The following is a 19,047-nucleotide window of genomic DNA, read 5'->3' as shown; positions in this document are numbered from 1 at the left end:
ACACTTTAAGATGTGTTTATAATTTTCTTCATTTCAGAAATCAATTTAACATTAACAGCACCTTCTAATTTTAGAAACTAATCAATTATTGATTGTGAAAGAAAAATAATTACTCTCACAATTTTAGTATTTTGTTAAAGTGTCAGCCCCACAACTATTTTTTTTTCTTTTTTTCCCTTTGCTTCACCAAAACTAACGAGTGAAATTCTCAAATCTTTCTCACTCTCCCACCTCAGTTTTTTACTTCCATTTCTTCTTTTCACTAAACAAAGGCCTAAGAAAATCTTTTGTGCTACAAAATCGGAGTGAGATTGACATAAAGGGAGAATATAATTGGGGTAGGTATAGGCACTGGTAGCTCTAGTTCCTATTTAACAGTGAAAATAAAGCAGTGTCGCACAGTAAGAACCGTGTGGCACGCCTCACTCAACCACCACCTTTCTTTTTCACTCCCCAAAACTGATCCATAATCTTCCACCTGCACCGCCTCCCAAATTAACACCCACCTTTTTTGTATTTTCCCTATAAACAACAAAACGCCGTCGTCCTCTCCACGCCATCATGCCACCTTCCCAAGACTTTTTCCACTGTTTTTATTTATTTTATTTTATTTTGTTACCGGTTGTTTTAAATAGTCATAAGATTTTATATTATTATAAACCGTCTTTCCATTTAACCTAATGAGAAGTCTTCTATAAGAATAAAATTATAAGGATTCATCATATACATAAGTAATCAATATTTGTAAGAATCAAAGAATCAAAGGATTCATATCAAACCTTATTATGGTCTCTTTGGGTTAGATGGAATGAAAACAAAGGGGAAAAAAATTAAAAGTTGAATTAAAAAGAAAATAAAAGAAAAGAAAATTTTTCATTTTTTTTTTCTAAAAGTCAACTTATCCTTCCTTTTTCTTTCAATCAACCAGCAGAAAATATTTGTAAGTCGTGTTTTTTTATTTTTTTATTCCTCGTTCTCTCCTATCAAAGGCATTATTAGTAAAAAATAAAAACTTTAATTTTTTTTTAATAAAAATAGTACTAATGTTTTTGGCGGGGTGTTGGGAACCACCGGTTATCTTGTCGGGTTGTGGAATGTGCATTGGCCTTTGGTCCAAAGTCTGAGCTCTTAATTAGAAAATGGCCATTGCAGTCACTCTTCAAACAACAGCGACATTTACGAGCGTCCTACGTGTCAGATTTTGCTGCACACCTGTCACTGTCTGTCCCCACCCTCGTTGACCCCACGCGCCATTCACCACGCGCGCCAATCCTCTTCCTAGTTTCTCTGCTGGGGAAATTATCTAGTAGATCCACCGCGGGTCCCACTAAATTTTACTTAGTTAAAAAAAACCAAAATGTTAATTAAACAGAAGTACTACTACTACTATTGGTAACAAGTTTCTGTTATTTATTCAATTTCAGTAAAATCTCTCCTTTTAAACTTGTTTTTTTTTTCATCTCTTGGAAACTTTTCTTAAGAAAATTGACATCAATTTCAATCCAATCAAGTTGATAAACTAATTAATTAATTGAACAGCTCAAAATGCAAATTTGATGAAATACAATCGGCATTCTATGGCTGTCATCAAACCAACCAGAATGCACAAAACAACATAACTATGGTAACAAAACAAACATAGCAATTGGAGAGAATAATAGAGAAATCAGAAGGATCAAAATGAACTACTATTCTTTAACAATTTGTCAATTTATGAAAATTTGATATATTTTTTCCTTTTATGAGATTGAGTTGAGACAAAGAGATGATTCTCATTAAGGTCCTAGAGTCCTATCTTATCCAAAAATTAGGACATGTTAACATGCACACTAGCAGTCTTATAGGATTTACAAATGGGACAAATGTGGAGTGAAGACCCACACACAGTACACAAGCACAAATGACGGCACGGCAAAATCAGCACACAAGACTCTTCCTTCCTACAGTTCCTGCACAACCTCCCATTACCACCACCCTCCTTATCCTTCACCCCTGCGCACCCCGCTAACGTGCGCCAACCCCCCGTTTCCTTTTCTAAACCGTCCTCCTCGGTGCTCCCGCAGCAGGACTCGGCGTCGTCCATCTCCGCGCCGCCGCACACGGTGGCGCCTCCGCCGACGTCTTCCTCCGCCGCCATTCCGCCGCGCTGCGCGAGAACCTGCTCTAAATTACACCGCAGAGCATTCGCTGTGGCTTCGTTGGTTTCCGCTATGTTACGCCACACCTGATTCTCCATGCAGAGATGCTTCACTTTCTCTTCCAACGCCCAATTCAGTTTTCCGATTTTCTCTATCTCCTCTTCCTTCGTCTTCAGCTTCTTCATCACTCCAACCTCAATCGCTTCAATGATCCTCCTCGCTTGCCTCTTCCTCTTCTCATCAATCTCCATTCTCACCTTCTCCATCTGAACAGATTAAAAATAAACAAAAAACAATCAGAATCAGAAGATTATGAAGAGTCAAAATGAAACAAAATTACATGCAGTAAGGTTTCAAAACACGGTCTTCCACATCAAGATTTTTTTACCTATCCGCAACCACAATTGGTTCACACAAGAAACTATTTAAAACCTTGATTAGATGTATGAAACTACAAATGAATGAACGAGACTTACGCGTTGCATGATTAAATGCTCGATGTCGAGTTGCTGCTGCTGGATCTGGAGAGAAACGTCTTGGCCGAGAAACGAAAATGAATCGTTGTTGTTGTTGTTGTAACCGTAATTGTTGTTATTATCTCGGGAACGCTTTCTCGACATGGGAGAAACAGAAACGTTGTTGTTGTTGTTGTTGTTGTTGTAGGTAACGCCGCTTTCGGATTTGACGGCGTTGGCGAGAGAATGGTTGAAAACCGAGGACGGAAGCGCCGTCTCCGTGACGGCGCCGGATAACGGCAGAAACGAAGAGTAACCACCAATCGGAGTGCTGTTGTTGTACATGTTCATCATATTCGCCTCACCAGAATCCATCACTTGCCTGAATAATCATTTAAGAAATTTCACAAAAGTGAGAATAATAGTAAATAATAAACAAAAACAAGAATTTTTAAGAAAGATTAGAAGAGGAAGGGGTAGTGATATATATACCGGTTGGTGATGAGTTGAGAAGGGAAGAGATTGAGATGGCGCGCTTCAACGGCCATGATGATATCTGAGATATGCTGCTGTTGTTGTTGTTGTTCTTCTTCTTCTATTGTGCTTAAAAGGAATGAGTTTTTGTTGGGTGAGAGAAGAGAGAGCAATGGATGTGAAGGAAGAAGGGAGAAAGAAAAATATACAAAGAGTGGGAGAAAACTGAAGAGAGAATGACATGCAAATAGGTGTGGTAAGGTTGGATGGTGGGGTTTATTCGGGAGTTTCCCTCGGTCCACACACATTATTAATTACTAGATTTATTATATTATAATAATATTATTATTATTATTATTAAATGTGACCAAAAGTTAGACCAATAAATTAAAAAAATATATATAAAAAAAATAGGAAGAAAAGAGTAAAGATAGTGTTTGTTCAATTACTCCAGTGAGAGGAGGAGATCTTTTTGACTATTGTCTATATAATAATAATCCCGAGCAGCTAGACAAGACAGAGAGACAGAGATTTTCCAAGGGCATTTTAGTAAAATCAGTATTATCATTTAATTTAATTTACTTTAACCAATAGTAAAAACTGAATGAATCAGAAAAGTAATGGTGCCAGGTAATACCTGCCGACTAGACGGTGCCACGTAGGCAAGTATTAATTTTTATAACTGTTTTAATGTATGGGGTGTTGGGGGAAGGAAGAACAACGTGAAGGTGGTGGGGCCCAGGAAGTGGGGCTGGACACGTGTGTGGCAGGGTTGTGGGGAACAACAGAAGGGGGCACGTGCGAGGTGCCAGCGTGGAAGAGAGAGTACGGTATACCCGGTGGATTAAGGGGAAGGAGGGCTTTTTGGCAGTTTCCTTTTTTTTTCTTTTTTAAAAATAAAAAAAATTTTAAAAAAAATGGTTATTGTTTGTTTCGTTGGTTTGTTGAAACATGGTAATGGCATGGGTAACGTTGTTGCTTGCGATGTGTCTGTGTGTGTGCTCCCTTTAGACCCTTTTGCGCCACGTGTCCTCTTTTTCTGGGTGCGTTATTATTATGGGTCCACACCCCCTTCTTATGTCATTTTGGAAAATCGCAGCCGTCGGAACCTTCAACTTTCAACGATCCTGATTCCACCGTGCCTTGTTGTTTATACGGTTCTTGATACTTATGTTTTCCTAAACTTTTTGTAGTACTATTATGTAGTTATTATTAGCTCCCATTACATTGATTATCACTAATGAAGCGTGAAATGAGAAAATCAACTCCCGAAAAAATTTGCACCGATATTAAATGTATTTAGGTTGATGATGTGGAGTAATCTTAAGAGGTTTTAACTCTAGCTAAGTAAAGGTTTTGTTAATAAGTTTTTTTTAAAAGAAAAAAATGTTTAATGTTTAAATTATAAGAGAATGAAACAATATAATTTTTTATCTCTCAATAAAAATATTTATATTTTAAGTTTTTTCATCAATATTCTTAAAACACTCTCGTTAGCATTTGTCATAAATAAAATAAGTAGTATTGATTAAGAAAATTGGTTAATAATAATATTTGATTTTACTAATTATATTTTTCTTTAATATTATTATTTATTAGAATTTAAGATCAAGAAAAAAATAGATTATTGAACATAAAATCTCAATTAAATAAATAACGTTTTAAATAAGTATTATTGAATAAGATGACAGTGGTTAAAATTTGTTTATTTTAATCCACAATCATAATTTTTTCTCTTATATTTAAGTTTAAGACTTCTTTATAAGTTGAATTTTGATTTTTTGTAAGACAGCTAAGAGTATTCCTACTCGATTTTAATATTACCTTCATCTGAAAATAAGTTTCACATTCATCTTTTCAATATAAATTTTAACCTTTCAAAAAATTCAAATTAATTGATGTTTTAACTTTTTATTGAAATATTTAAACGTCTATTTTAATTTTGTTCTATAATAAATAATAATGTTATCTAACTTAATAATACATTTATTGAAATTATCATTTTCTAATAAATATTAATTTTCTTGAAATACTTATTATTTTATATGTATGAAAAAATCTTAAACATCATTCATTCTGGGAGGAAAAGAATATTATTCTCTTTCATCTATCTAGTAAGATTAATTTTGTAAAACTATTAATCTATTGCATTTATGTATTAATTTTTTTATATGTATAAAATAATTTAGGACCAAAGTTATTTTGAAATTGATTAAGTATAAAACAGTGTAAGAGTGTTTTAACTGGCAAGGAACTTAGATGATATTGATAAATCTAGAGTATTTTCTCAAAGATAATGAATTGTTCGGGCTCAAATATTAAACACTGTTTGAATATAGAAATTAAACCAATTCTCAAAGATAATGAATTGTTCCGGCTAATATTAAACAAAGGTTGTTAGTTTTACCTAACTATCAATGTTTAAATGTAATTATTTATAACATATTAGCACTTTGCTCGAAAAAATATTAGCACTTAGAAGTATAAATAAGTTTTCTGTAAAAAAAAATATAAATAAGTTAAATAGAATATAAAATAAAATCATACTCGCATTGTACTAGTAGTTTTAACTACATTAATTTTCAAACTTCCTTTATCTCTTCAGTCTTCATATATATTGTCTATCTTATTAATTAATTTATCTCTCATTTATTGCTCTAATATATATTTTTTTTCATTCAGAAAGATTTAATAGTAGTATATTTCTTTTATCGTTTTCTCTCTCTCTCTTTTCTTGCGTAGAACAAAGTAAAATAAGGGTGTAATTTGATTTCTCTCAAAAAGAAAAAAATATATAATTTGATGATGATAAAACAATTTTTTTTTCTAACTGCTTAACGTACTATTAATATTTATATATCTCTAGCTTTATCTACTGTCTCTCTTATTAATGAACTTATCTCTCATTTATTACTCTAATATTTCTTCTATAGTTGCTTCTCTCCCTTATTTGATATATATGCATAAAATAAATAAAAATAATAGTGTAATTATGAAGATAAAATTATTTTTTTAAAACTTTTCTTAACGTAATTTTTACCTTTCCTTAAAAAAACGCAATCTTTATCTACAGCTTTATTTATTGTCTCTTTTATATTTATAATTTACCTCTCATTTATTACTCTTATATTTCTTCTATCATTAATTACTTCCGTCTTTTCTTTGCTATATGCATAAAATAAATTAAAGCAAGGGTATTTTTTCGGTACATTGAAATAAAAATAAGGATATATATAATTAAGATGGTGACGCTTCTGATAACATTCAATTTTTGAAATAAATAAGAAAACCAAAATTTCTTCTGGAATAAACAATTAAAAAGAAACAGAAAAAATACCTCCAAAGACACTTTCATTTGAATCTAGAACTTATATTTTCCCTAACCTTGGATCTGGATTCTAGAAACGTAAACTTTGCGTAAAAAAGAATTTCCAACCAAACAAATTACATTCTTTCTCTTTAATTTTTTCGGTTCAAATTTGTGATACGTCTTGAGTTTACATGGGACAAAATTTTCGAAAAGTTTTTTTTATTAAAAATAAAAACAATGCATTGAATATAGACGAGATATTTTGATGGACTTCAAATATGCGACAAAATTCTAAAATCAAAGTGATAATACATCTTTTTCGTGTATGAAAAGGGGAAAAGGGGGTATGCATTAACTTCTAATAATTAATGTTGAACTTTTGTAAGGATATAATTTGTTTTGTGGTCACGACTTTATCTTTTTTTTTTTTTACTTTTTTGAATGCGTAGGCTTTCTTCCATTGAAATTCCCTTCAAAATCTAACTTCTAGTAAGGTCTAATTAATTCGAGATTGCCAAGCTTTCATACACAATGCATTCTCTGAATCCAACACTTTGTCCATATCCACCTATTCATGGCAAGAATTTCGAAGTTGTGGATAGACATGGATGTGTTGAGTCCATTATTGTTTAGCTAGCTTCCATACGTGGTTGCGTGTATTACGTTGTCACTTTTCCATGAAAGTTGCCTATCATCATATATAGTCATGTTCAGTACCTATGTCTCTATTTAAGGTATTAATATTTAGAATAAATGGTAAAAATATGGGTTGCTTATTAATTATATTTTGAAGATGCAATGTTTATGATAATTGATAAAATTGTGAACTTATAATTGTTTAATTTGGCTGTTCATTCTCTTCATTACGTATCTATAAGACTTAATTGTCAAAACCCTAAGGAAACAACTTGAAAGTTGAAAGTAAGGTGAGCTAGAATTGACACACACATGAGGTGGTTGAGTTCACAATTTGCACAAACTTAGCCGCCAAGGTTTAACCCGAAAAGAAAGGAAGACCATTCTTCTAAAAAACCTTTCTGTTGAAGAATTAGTGGCAACCAATGAAGGATAGACGTTATATACTTTTAATATAATGTTAATTTTAATGAAATGTTATATAAAGTATGCTTGTCTATTTTATTTAAGGTATACAGTATTATTGGGAAGTAATCTATCTCATTAATGTTTGATTAAGCTGCCATTTTCTTTTTAAGGTGTGCATAAAATCATGTCAAAGTTCATGATTTACCTTCGACATGAACAGATAACATCATATATGTTAATACTTGAAAGAAATTAATCGATTAGCTTAATGGTATTCATAATTATTTAATGCTAAATATATTTTATATTCAACGTATCATTTCAGTTGAAATTTTGAAATTAATGTATCTTATAGAATTTGATTATTTTTCTCCATCTCGATCAATATGATATTTTCTTTTGGTAGAATCTCAATATAAGATTTAAATACACTTTTTGGCCCTACTTTAAGGCAGATCTCACTATAAAGTCTACATATGTGGTTTCTTTAAAAGAAAATATTTCGTGTTTATTTATATGTTCATAATATTAAATAAATAAAGTATTGAATAAAAAGTAAATACGTTTAATTAATATCTCAAAAACTGAAAATATGTTTATTTTTTTATTTAATAAATAGATGGATTAGTAAGAAGAAGTTGTAGGATACTTTAGAATTATATTTCTTCAATTAATCACCTGATGCTGGTTCATAAATTATAAAAAAAAATTATATAATTTGAGAAAACAATTTACTATTTTATTTTTATTAACAATTTTATAGAAAAAATTATATCGTTTTTATGTTGTCTTATTTAAAAAGGTTTCTTGTGAATAATAAAAATAAAATTTAATATTTTCACAAGTTATTATTCAAATTATTATAAATAAAAATAGTATGACATTTATGTAAGTATTAATCAATAAAAATATAAAACATTTATTCTCATCACTTGGGAAATATCATTACAATGAGACATGGAGATGTAGTTTGTCTAAAATAGTTTATCTGCATATGCTTTTTTTTAGGAAGGCAGCATATGCTGTTATTATGATTATTACTTTGTTATTATGAGCGGCATAAGGGGCAAGGAAAAGCTGCAATGATATTCAATTTACTACACAATGATCTCAAACAAAATAAAACCATACGATGTTTGTTGTATAGTTTTTTTTTTTTTTTTGTAGCATGTTTTTTACTTTAAATAAACATTATATATTAATTGTTTACATATCCAAATCTTGGACACGCTAGCTTGCTTTTAGGAGACAAAAAAGAAATAACAAATACATGCATGAATCTCTTCAGCAAGTGCCAACGAGGAAACATGGCCAAAATTTTATTCCCAGGTCAATATTAACTGATCAATCCATAAAAATAAATAAATTAAAACTACAAAGGCAAATGAAATTAATGGCAGTGCCAACCAAGGATTCCTCAAGTTGATTTAGTTTTACGTGCAAAATTTAGTTAGCACGTTGCGGAGGAATTGTGGAGCTTTAGCCTTATAATAGCATGAAATAAATTAAATATGATTAGCATGCACTCAAAAGGATACGATTGTATTAGTTAAATAGATAATTAAGTTTAGGATAAAATATGTGATTTTAATTTCTAAAACTATGATTTAATATCATTTCATTCTTCTAATCATTTTTTAGTATATATATATATATTAAAACTTTAAAGTGATGTCTATTATTAAATAAAAATGGCAAAACATGCCTCTAATCATGTAATGTCATATTACTTTAAAATAATCCTTGATGTGACATGTTTACACAGATATCATATTATTATTAAATATCATAAAAAACTATTTAAAATTTTATAAATATACAAAATTATGCCTAAACCTTAGCCTTATTAATTTTAAAGTAAAAGTAAGCTGCATAAGGCAGGCATGCCGTACAGACACAGAAACAATGCATTGTTCATATATGGCAAATTGGCCTTTCTTTTTTATAGTCCTCGATATTCCCGATAGCTTAATGTTGGATTAGAAAATGTGCATATAAAAAAGCTAGGGACATTAATTTGGTTATATTATTATGAATAATGGAAACGAATGGGACGTGATCATGAAGTAACATGAATTATTGCATCAGGATCTTGGCAGAAAAAAGAAATTATTATTGCATATGGAGGGCCATCTTTTTCCATGATTTAAAAATTTATAACCTTTATTTTTTTTTATCCTTCAAGTATGGCATGGCCCTCGGCATTAATAAGACGGAAAGTAAGAGAACATTCAATTTAACCCAATTAATTAGCCAAAGAATTTGAGGTTTAAACAATTAGTACTAATTGCCAACCTTATCAAGTTTCTTGAAAAAGTGAGATGAATTAGACAGATAAAGAATCCATTGGAAGATGAGTAGATGAGAAGTAGCTGCTAGATTGATTCCACCTTGTCAACTCTCTTCACATTTCTCTTTCAATATTGTAGCTCCATTATTGCACATATATACTCCCAACCACATTGACCCTACTTTATTTTAACCACCAACGAAATGAATATGAAAAGGGAGAGAGAAAAAAAAGTAACCAAAAGTTGGGGGAGAAAAAAAAGAGGGGTCACAAAACAACTACATTTTGATTAGTGCTAGTAATTACTTTAGTGGAGGATGATGGATAATAATAAGGGGGATATATCATGTGTGTTTGTGCTTGCCCTTCTTTCAAGGGAAAATCGTTTTTTGCATCTTGACTTGTGAAAATAGTTTCTTTAGTATGGGATCCTTTTTCTCTTTTCCCCATTCAACCTAAAGTTTTTTATATTCTACATGTGATCTCCACCCTTTACTATTTCTTGCATTGAGAGAATCTCCTATACTCTCTCTCTCTCTCTCCATACCCTTTGTTTTCTTTATTTGGGAATCTCATCTTTCACCTCCACAATACAAGCATATAAAAACTAATCCTTGAACATGTCAAGCCTCTGTCTCTCAATTTCTCTCTGTCAGTCAGAGTGTGTGAGAGAGAGAGGGAGAAAAAAAAAAAACAAAGGTTGGTAATTAATGAGGGAGGATCTTCTGCATGACAAAGTGGAAATGAAAGAACACTTCTCTTTTTCTTTTGTTTTATTGTTTTGTTTTACGAAGTTTTCTTTAATTAAAAGTATTTTTATTTGTAGACGAATATTGATTATTGTTCTTGAGGTATTAATTAAAAAATTAAAATGAGAAATATTTTATTGGGATACATAAAATTATATTTCTCATAATTTGTTTCCATTCTTTTATATGTTACACAATCAATATTTTTTAAAATTTTTTTAAGTAATGTCTCAAAAACACTTGTTAGTAATACGTTTGTTTTTATATCAAACTCGAGGGATTTTTATTTTTTTTCTTCTGAAATGGGTGTGTGTGTTGAGCTATCAGTATATCTTGTATTGGAAACATACCTTACTTGTGCTCGGATTCTTGAAAGAGGGTAGCTTTTATATCTATCTACGGGCAACAAAAAAATTTGACCGTTAGGTTGGAAGGAGTGAATTTCAGAGAAACTGTATTGCATGCACTCATCCGTAGGGTTTTTGTGTGGACCCCCCTCTTAAGCAAAGTTGAAGTATTTACTACTTGATTCTTTTTCTTTCTTTACTTATAATATAAATATTTTTTTTATAAACTTTTCATTTAATACATGTTTGTAATGATAGCAAGGTAAAAAAAAAATTGTGTCTAATCTTGGTGAAGCCACAATAACACACAGTTACTTCTCAAAATTTATGATTATATTATACACGATTTTTTGGCCCAAAATTGATTATTATGTGTCTAGCCAGATCCAAAATTGATTATATGCCTGTCCAAACACACATTTAATTAGTTATTTACATCATACATGTTTGTTTTATAGTGTATTTAGATTAGTTTAATGGCAAAAAAATAATCAATTTTTTATAGTAAAAACATATTAACAAATAGTTGTTTTTATTTTTGTATGATATTATCATAATTTTATGGAGTAGAATTTATTCTTGTGTGTTATCTAAATATATTACTAATTTCTAGTAAGATCTGGATAATAGAAATTTGAGTAAAAACTTATTCCAAGGAAAAATATTTTTTTTTAATTTAAAAATTAAACCAAACATGTATGAGTAAACATTATATATATATGTACTTGGCCAAATCCCATGCCTCAAACTGAAGAGTACATTTCCCAACACATGGCCTAATTTATTTTTATTTTTTTTTGTCAGGTTTCATAATTCCATGTGCATTAATGTGATTCTCCTTCCCACAAAATACGACAAGTCATTTCACATTTATTTTTTCAGTTCTCACATACTGTATTGAAGAAAATATGCTTATTCTAGAGGAACCACATTTGCTGGTGAGGATTATGAGTTTGCATTTGCAATTGGGGGGCGGGGCGGTGTTGTCTATACCATTTCTTGACTCTTTTGCGATAGTGAAGTTTCCCTACATACATTTATTGTCTAATATATACTCTAATTTGTTTTTTTGGGTTTCACTTACTTTTTTTTTAAAAAATATATAAATTATATTAAATTTAAAATGATACAATAAGTAAGACATATTTCGGGATGAGAGAAAATTAAAAACCTTTAATACCATTCATCATTACAAAAAAGTCTTGTAGGTAGTATAACTCAAAAATGATAAAGAGGATCAATAGTGCAACCATGTGGGAGGATATAAAAATTTCAACCAACAACGTATTGTTCTTAGTACATAGTAGGATAGGTAAGTTGATCAGAGCTTGGATAAAAATGAGTTAAATTTAGATTTGCCATAACAGTTCGAGTGCAAATTGATGAAATAACTACAAAAAGTGGAATTCAAATTTAGGTGAAGTGTTATAAATGTTTTTTATATTATTTTTTATACAAAATGGAGTTGTTTTTAATAATTTATAAAATAAAAACCGACACTAAAAGTTACTGAAGATTGGTTAAAATTCAATTTTAATGAAAAAATAGAATAAAAATACTTTTAAATAAGTCTTATCATAAAACAAATACACCATCTCGTGGCTTAAGCACTACAAGAAGCCAAATGTTAATCAAATCCTATATCTGTGCAGATGCACCTTAACAATTTTTTTCTTATATTTTCACTTCATTTGCTATATATGTATTTTTATAAAAAAAATATTATTTCACCTTCTTATTTTTTTGTTAACCCTTCAAATGATCAGGAAAAATGGATGTTAATTAATTCAAAATTTAGTGGAAGATAAATAAAGTCTCATTAAGAATTATATTTAACTTTAATTTCAATATATTAATCAGTATGTTTAATAACTTATTATTTTACTTTATTTAAGCTTAAATTAGACAATATTATTAATAATATGTTTAGTTGAGAAAAAAAAATATAGTAAAAAAAGTACAAAATTACAATATATTTTCTTTTTATTTAGTGGAGTACTAACCTGATTTTATAACTCTTAAAATCATTATGATAAATTTATTAATTTTGATGATAATTATTTTAAGATATAAAATATAATTTTAAATTAATTGATGTAAAAATTTTTAATAATCTAAAAATATTATGAAAGCAAAATATGAAAATGATAATTGTTCTATAATTCATCCCCCTATATAACCAGCAATTGAAGCAAAACATAAAACAATTTCAATGCTCAAAGTAACTGAAAGTTAAGTTTATTGCTTTTTCTTTATCAAGTTTAACCCTCATATAACACAAGCCAATGCTCGGCCTTACGTACAATGGTCAGTAGTACATTTGGTTTTACGTGACTTGACAGAAAATATGACAGTGGCCTTGTAATTCTTCTAGTTCAATAGGTTTGCATGCCAAAAAAGATTCCAAGGGTTCGGCTATATCATTCTTGGACTCCACGTTTCTGATTAAAAATATCATCATCACAAGCTCAAAAAATGTTGGGTTTGGGTCTAAGGAATAATGATATCTAGACCATAAAAACAAAATAAAAAGAAAGAAATTAATATCCCCACTACCACTTTTGATAAGTAGCCAGAATAGAGAAAAGTGTTTTTTTTTCACATTTTTTTCATCCATTTCTCTTTTTTCTTTTTCCATTCTTCTTATCATCATTTTTTCTTTCTCCTGCATTTTTTATGTACAATAGAAAATAATACAATGGAAATACAATTTCATTATATAAAAGAGGCAAAAGTAAGCTTACAAAATGAAATAATGATTTTGTTGTATTATCTAGGGATCATGAAAAATTGTCCAACAGAACCATGTTTCCTTTGTGCAATTGGGGGTGAAAAAATACATAATGAAATATGATTTCATTATAAACTTATACAACAAAAACGTACTTTCGTTGTGTATTTCTTTTCACCCCTCAATTGTGTTAGACCTTGTGACCTCAATAACTTATGAAGGGGTGAATTAATTTTTCACTAACAAATTTTTAACCCCCTTCTAAAAGAGATAGACTTAGAATGCAGAAGCAACAATCAATTTAATAATGTTTTTTAAACATGCAAGATACAATTGATTGCAACAAAATAAATAAGATAAGGGAAGAGAGAATGCAAACACAATTTTATACTGGTTCGGCAAATTCCGTGCCTACGTCCAGTATTCAAGCAACCCACTTGAGATTTTCCACTCTCTTTGTAAAACTCCTTTTACAAAGTCTGAACCACACAGGGATAACTTTTCCCTTGTGTTCAAGAATCCTTTACAACAAGAGACCCTCGGTCTCTTAATCCCTTTTCAGAAGTAAGAAGAAGAGAAGAAGAAATCTCTCTTGAAAGATAAAGATATTACAATTGAAGATCAATCAAGATTCCTTATTGAATATGCAAGTATTTGACCAAGGAATCTTTTTGAGAGGATAAGACATTTCAGTTCAGAAAAACTCTCTCCCAATTTCGTCCCAAGTCACACATATATATAGGCATTTGATGGTTATTCACAAATCCAATCAAAAGATGTGACTGTTGGCAGATTTTCTGAAAACTCTTCAGTGGTAATCGATTACAATGTTTGTGTAATCGATTACACAGTTATAATTTGAAGGGTCGTGACTTTTGAATTTGAATTTCAGGAGTTTCGTTGCTGGTAATCGATTACAGACATATGGTAATCGATTACATGTTCAAAATTCAAATTCAAAACCTTTTTCAACAGCTCTTTTTCATTCTTCCCTTCTGGTAATCGATTACCAGAGCCTTGCATGACTTTGAAACCCTTTGTTTTGAGGCAAGGCTTGATCTGTAGTGAATCTTGAAATAAAGCTTTGTTTGTTGAAGCAATCTTGAAGCAAATGTTTATCCTTTGAAGCGGCCTTGTTTGATTCTTCTTTGACATTATCAAAATCATGTATACGTACATTCACATTCTTCCCCTTTTTGATGATGACAACGAAGTGATTTCTTTTTGACATCATCAAAACATACATGATTCACATTCTCCCCCTTTTTGATGATGACAAACATGTGATTTCTTCTCGACATCATCAAAGCTTGCATAATTTACATTCTCTCCCTTTTTGATGATGACAACCACCTGTAGGTTAGGAGCAACAACAAAAGAAAATATCTATTTGCATATAGTTTTACTCCCCCTTGATTTTGCAATGATTGCTTATATTGAAGATTTCATAGATTTCATATATAAAACGTTGTCTCATAAAGAATAGATAATTTCCTTTACTATTTTATCTTATATCTCTCCCCCTTTGTTATCATCAAAAACAAATCATGAATAGAGAGAAGAAAAATGTTACCACTTGTTGCAATGTATGAAAGTCAAGTGATACCAAAAGACATTAAAACAAACTATTGTGCACTCACAAAAACACATATCCAGTATCTAAACAAAGTCATTCATAAACCAAGACAAACCAACACATCAATCAAAAAACACAATCAATCATCAAACACAATCAATCAAATATTAAATATAATCAATCAATCAAACTAACAAACATTGAAGATCAATCAAGCAAAAACAAACACATCATTCCAACAAGCACAATCAATCAAATTCAATCACAATCATCAAGAACAGTCTAAACTCAAGTAGAAAACAAGCATCAAAAGTAATCAATCAAAGACAAGTGACATGTTGGTATCATTTGATATTACTTGTTGGGCATGTTGATCAAGTGGCCTTTGCTTATTGTCTCCATAAATCACATATTCACTTTTCTTGAGATTCACTTTTCTTGGGGAGAAATGTGACCTTTGTTTGTTGTCTTCATAAATCACATATCCACTTATCTTGGGGAGAAATATGAATAAACTTTGATGCCTGCCATGTGTTTGGAGAAATTGCTATCAATGTATCAACTTTGCTCTTCTCCATTTTCATAGTCTTTCATCATGATACCCAGACTTATGATTTTATTCTCTGAATCACTTGAAGAATTTATGACATTATCTTCCCAAGTGATGTATCCTTTCTTTTCTTCCTTCTCTTTCAAATTCCTCTTGTCAGATTTTTCATTCTTCTTTTGAAAACAGGACAATTGAATCTCATGTGCCCAGATTGATCGCATTCAACATTTTGGGGCTAAGGAGGAATCTTCTTCTTTCTTCTTTCATCATCATCTTCTTTCTTCTCTAGTTTTTTTTATGTAGTTGCATTTCTCTCTACCATTGTAAGAATAAAGGAATCAAATTCAATGACTTCCCATATCTTTAAATCTATGGCTTCTTTAAAAATCTGCATTCGGGTTTTCCAATAATGATAACCCTCACCATTGAACATAAGAGGCCTATTAATAGATTTTCCCTCAGGAAATGCAAAATTAGATGAGACCATATCTATTCTTGAAATTTTTAAACTTTAAACAAGAACCCTGCTCTGATACCACTTGTTAGACCTTGTGGCCTCAATAACTTACGAAAGGGTGAATTAATTTTTCACTAACAAACTTTTAACCCCCTTCTAAAAGAGATAGGCTCAGAATGCAGAAGCAGCAATCAATTTAATAATGTTCTTTAAACATGCAAGATACAATTGATTGCAACAAAATAAATAAGATAAGGGAAGAGAGAATGCAAACACAGTTTTATACTGGTTCGACAAATTCCATGCCTACGTCCAGCACTCAAGTAACCCACTTGAGATTTTCCACTCTCTTTGTAAAACTCCTTTTACAAAGTATAAACCACACAGGGACAACCCTTCCCTTGTGTTCAAGAATCCTTTACAACAAGAGATCCTTGGTCTCTTAATCCCTTTTCAGAAGTAAGAAGAAGAGAAGAAGAAATCTCTCTTGAAAGAGAAAGATATTACAATTGAAGATCAACCAAGATTCCTTATTGAATATGCAAGTGTTTGACCAAGGAATCTTTTTGAGAGGATAAGACATTTCAGTTCAGAAAAACTCTCTCCCAATTTCGTCCCAAGTCACACATATATAGGCATTTGATGGCCATTCACAAATCCAATCAAAAGATTTGACTGTTTGCATATTTTCTGAAAACTCTTCACTGGTAATCGATTACAATTTTTGTGTAATTGATTACACAGTTATAATTTGAAGGATCATGACTTTTGAATTTGAATTTCAAGAGTTTCGTTGCTGGTAATCGATTACAGACATATGATAATCGATTACATGTTCAAAATTCAAATTCAAAACCCTTTTCAACAACTCTTTTTCATTCTTCCCTTCTGGTAATCGATTACCAGAGCCTTGCATGACTTTGAAACCCTTTGTTTTGAGGCAAGGCTTGATCTTTAGTGAATCTTGAAACAAGGCTTTGTTTGTTGAAACAATCTTAAATTAATCTTGAAACAAAAGCTTATCCTTTGAAGCGGCCTTGTTTGATTCTTCTTTGGCATCATCAAAATCATGTATACGAACATTCACAAATTGCACAACAAAAACAAGATTTCATTGTGCAATTTTTCAGGGGACAATTTTGGAATATGGATAAAATGCACCAACATGGGTAATGTCGTTAACAAAAGTGGTAGTGCAAATAACAATACCCTAAAAAGAAACTTCACTAACAACTAAGTGATTTTTCTTTCTTGGGCCACAAAAGATGGGTTTTGACTTTTAATTCAGGAGCGGAAGACTAGTATGTGCAAGTGAGGATAGGTCTTCCATCGTGCGAAGGAATTTATAGCCATTGATTATAAGCTTATAAAAAAGGAAGACACAAATTGAATGTGATAAACTAGTCTCAATCATAGGGGATCCTTTTTCATAATTAGTCAGTTCTAGGGCTTTACCCTCTCCAACACCGTGTCACCTCCTTTGCCATCCTTGACTCACACCATGTCAATAGAACAAGTAGAATCATGAAAACCCTCCATTTTGTGACTTAGTCAGAAAACCTTTTTCATTTGTCAGATAACCGCTTTCGGTATTGACGTGCCTTTTTTGACATCTCCAAAGGATCTTGGTCTTGATCTTTTATGAGGAGTTGGATGTCAGATGTCTTTGTGACGCAATGTTAGCATTCTTCGACCTATGCACATCTAGATCTGAAAAAAGAAAACTCAGATCTAACAAAAAAATGAAACCTTAAATTTGCTTTTCCTTTTCTTGATTACGATCATTCCATTTTTATTTGGTGACTTTTCTTTGAGTGGGTTTTGTGAAAAAGATTGTCTCTTCTACAATGGTGGTCAACTTTCGTTGGTGCGATGGTGACGATGGCTTGTAGATTTGTGATAGTGCATAGCGGTGGTGATGAATCTGTTTGTAATTTCATTGATTTTTGTTTATGAATTTTTGGATCTATTGAGAGACTGCTAGACATGATTTCTAAATTTATTTTTTAATTTGTTCATTTTTTGTTTTGAATTTGTTTGTAATTTCTTCAAGAAAGGGGATCTAATTTTTGAATCTATTTTTTAATTTCTTCTATTTCTTGGTTTTTGATTTCATAGATCTGTTGTATAATTTTATTTTTAATTGAATCTATTCCAATTTTCAATTTGATTTCTTTGGATTAAAGAGCAACTTGCAAGAGAAGGAAGAAGAGTCGTGGAGTGTCAGGTGGAGGAGGAAGCCGGGAAGAGAAAGAAGGATACTTTGGAAAATGGGAGAGCAGAAATAAAATAAAATGATCTTTTATGGTTGAAACTAGGTAATCTTCTCAATTCATTATAGAGCAAATATATCCAAGGATTGGAAAATGTTATGCATGGTGCATGACCTATTTCCACTCATGCACACTAGAAGTCGTCTTAATTTGACCCATTTTTCTTTCATTCAATATTCAACCTCACAATAACTTGTAATCTTGAAACTATAAATATAATAAAAACAAATCTTTCTGTTACAGAGAAAACTTCATATAGTCTTGGATTTTTCTACACACTTTTTTATTCCTTTCCTTTTTTATTTTGTTTTATAATGGTTAATTTTGATAATTATTGTAAATGACCATTTTGGTCTCTAAATGTGTAACTCGATGATAATTTAGTCTCTAAAAAAATGAAAATTCTAATTTAGTCTCAATATGTTTAAAAAGTACGACAATTACACTCTACATGAAACTAAATGACAAATTGATCCCTAAACTTTACAACTTAATGTCAAATATATCCTCGAAAAATATAATTTATTAACAAATTGGTCCTTGAGAATTATAGCTTAATGATAAAATGGTCTCATAAATTTAAAGACAAAATGAAATTTTCACACTTTTTACACATTACAGTGACATTTTTCGTGGACCAGTTCAGTAAAGGC

At 30.8% G+C, this 19,047-nt stretch overlaps 1 protein-coding gene across 1 annotated transcript; it reads right to left on the bottom strand.

Annotated features, from left to right (window-relative positions):
• Positions 1-1,752: 1,752 nt before the first annotated feature.
• Positions 1,753-3,519, bottom strand: LOC100787292 (probable BOI-related E3 ubiquitin-protein ligase 3). The gene is made up of 3 exons (XM_003546746.5): positions 3,086-3,519; positions 2,615-2,975; positions 1,753-2,404 (listed from the first exon to the last, which is right to left on the bottom strand). The coding sequence occupies exons 1-3, from the start codon at positions 3,373-3,375 to the stop codon at positions 1,808-1,810; spliced, it is 1,248 nt and encodes a 415-aa protein (XP_003546794.4). The 5' UTR covers positions 3,376-3,519; the 3' UTR covers positions 1,753-1,807.
• Positions 3,520-19,047: the final 15,528 nt, after the last annotated feature.

The sequence above is a fragment of the Glycine max genome, chromosome 15 (genome assembly GCF_000004515.6).
Source record: "Glycine max cultivar Williams 82 chromosome 15, Glycine_max_v4.0, whole genome shotgun sequence".
Lineage (NCBI taxonomy): Eukaryota > Viridiplantae > Streptophyta > Magnoliopsida > Fabales > Fabaceae > Glycine > Glycine max.
The sequence above is the reverse complement of the archived record's forward strand: the minus strand, read 5'-3'. Positions and strand labels throughout refer to the sequence as shown.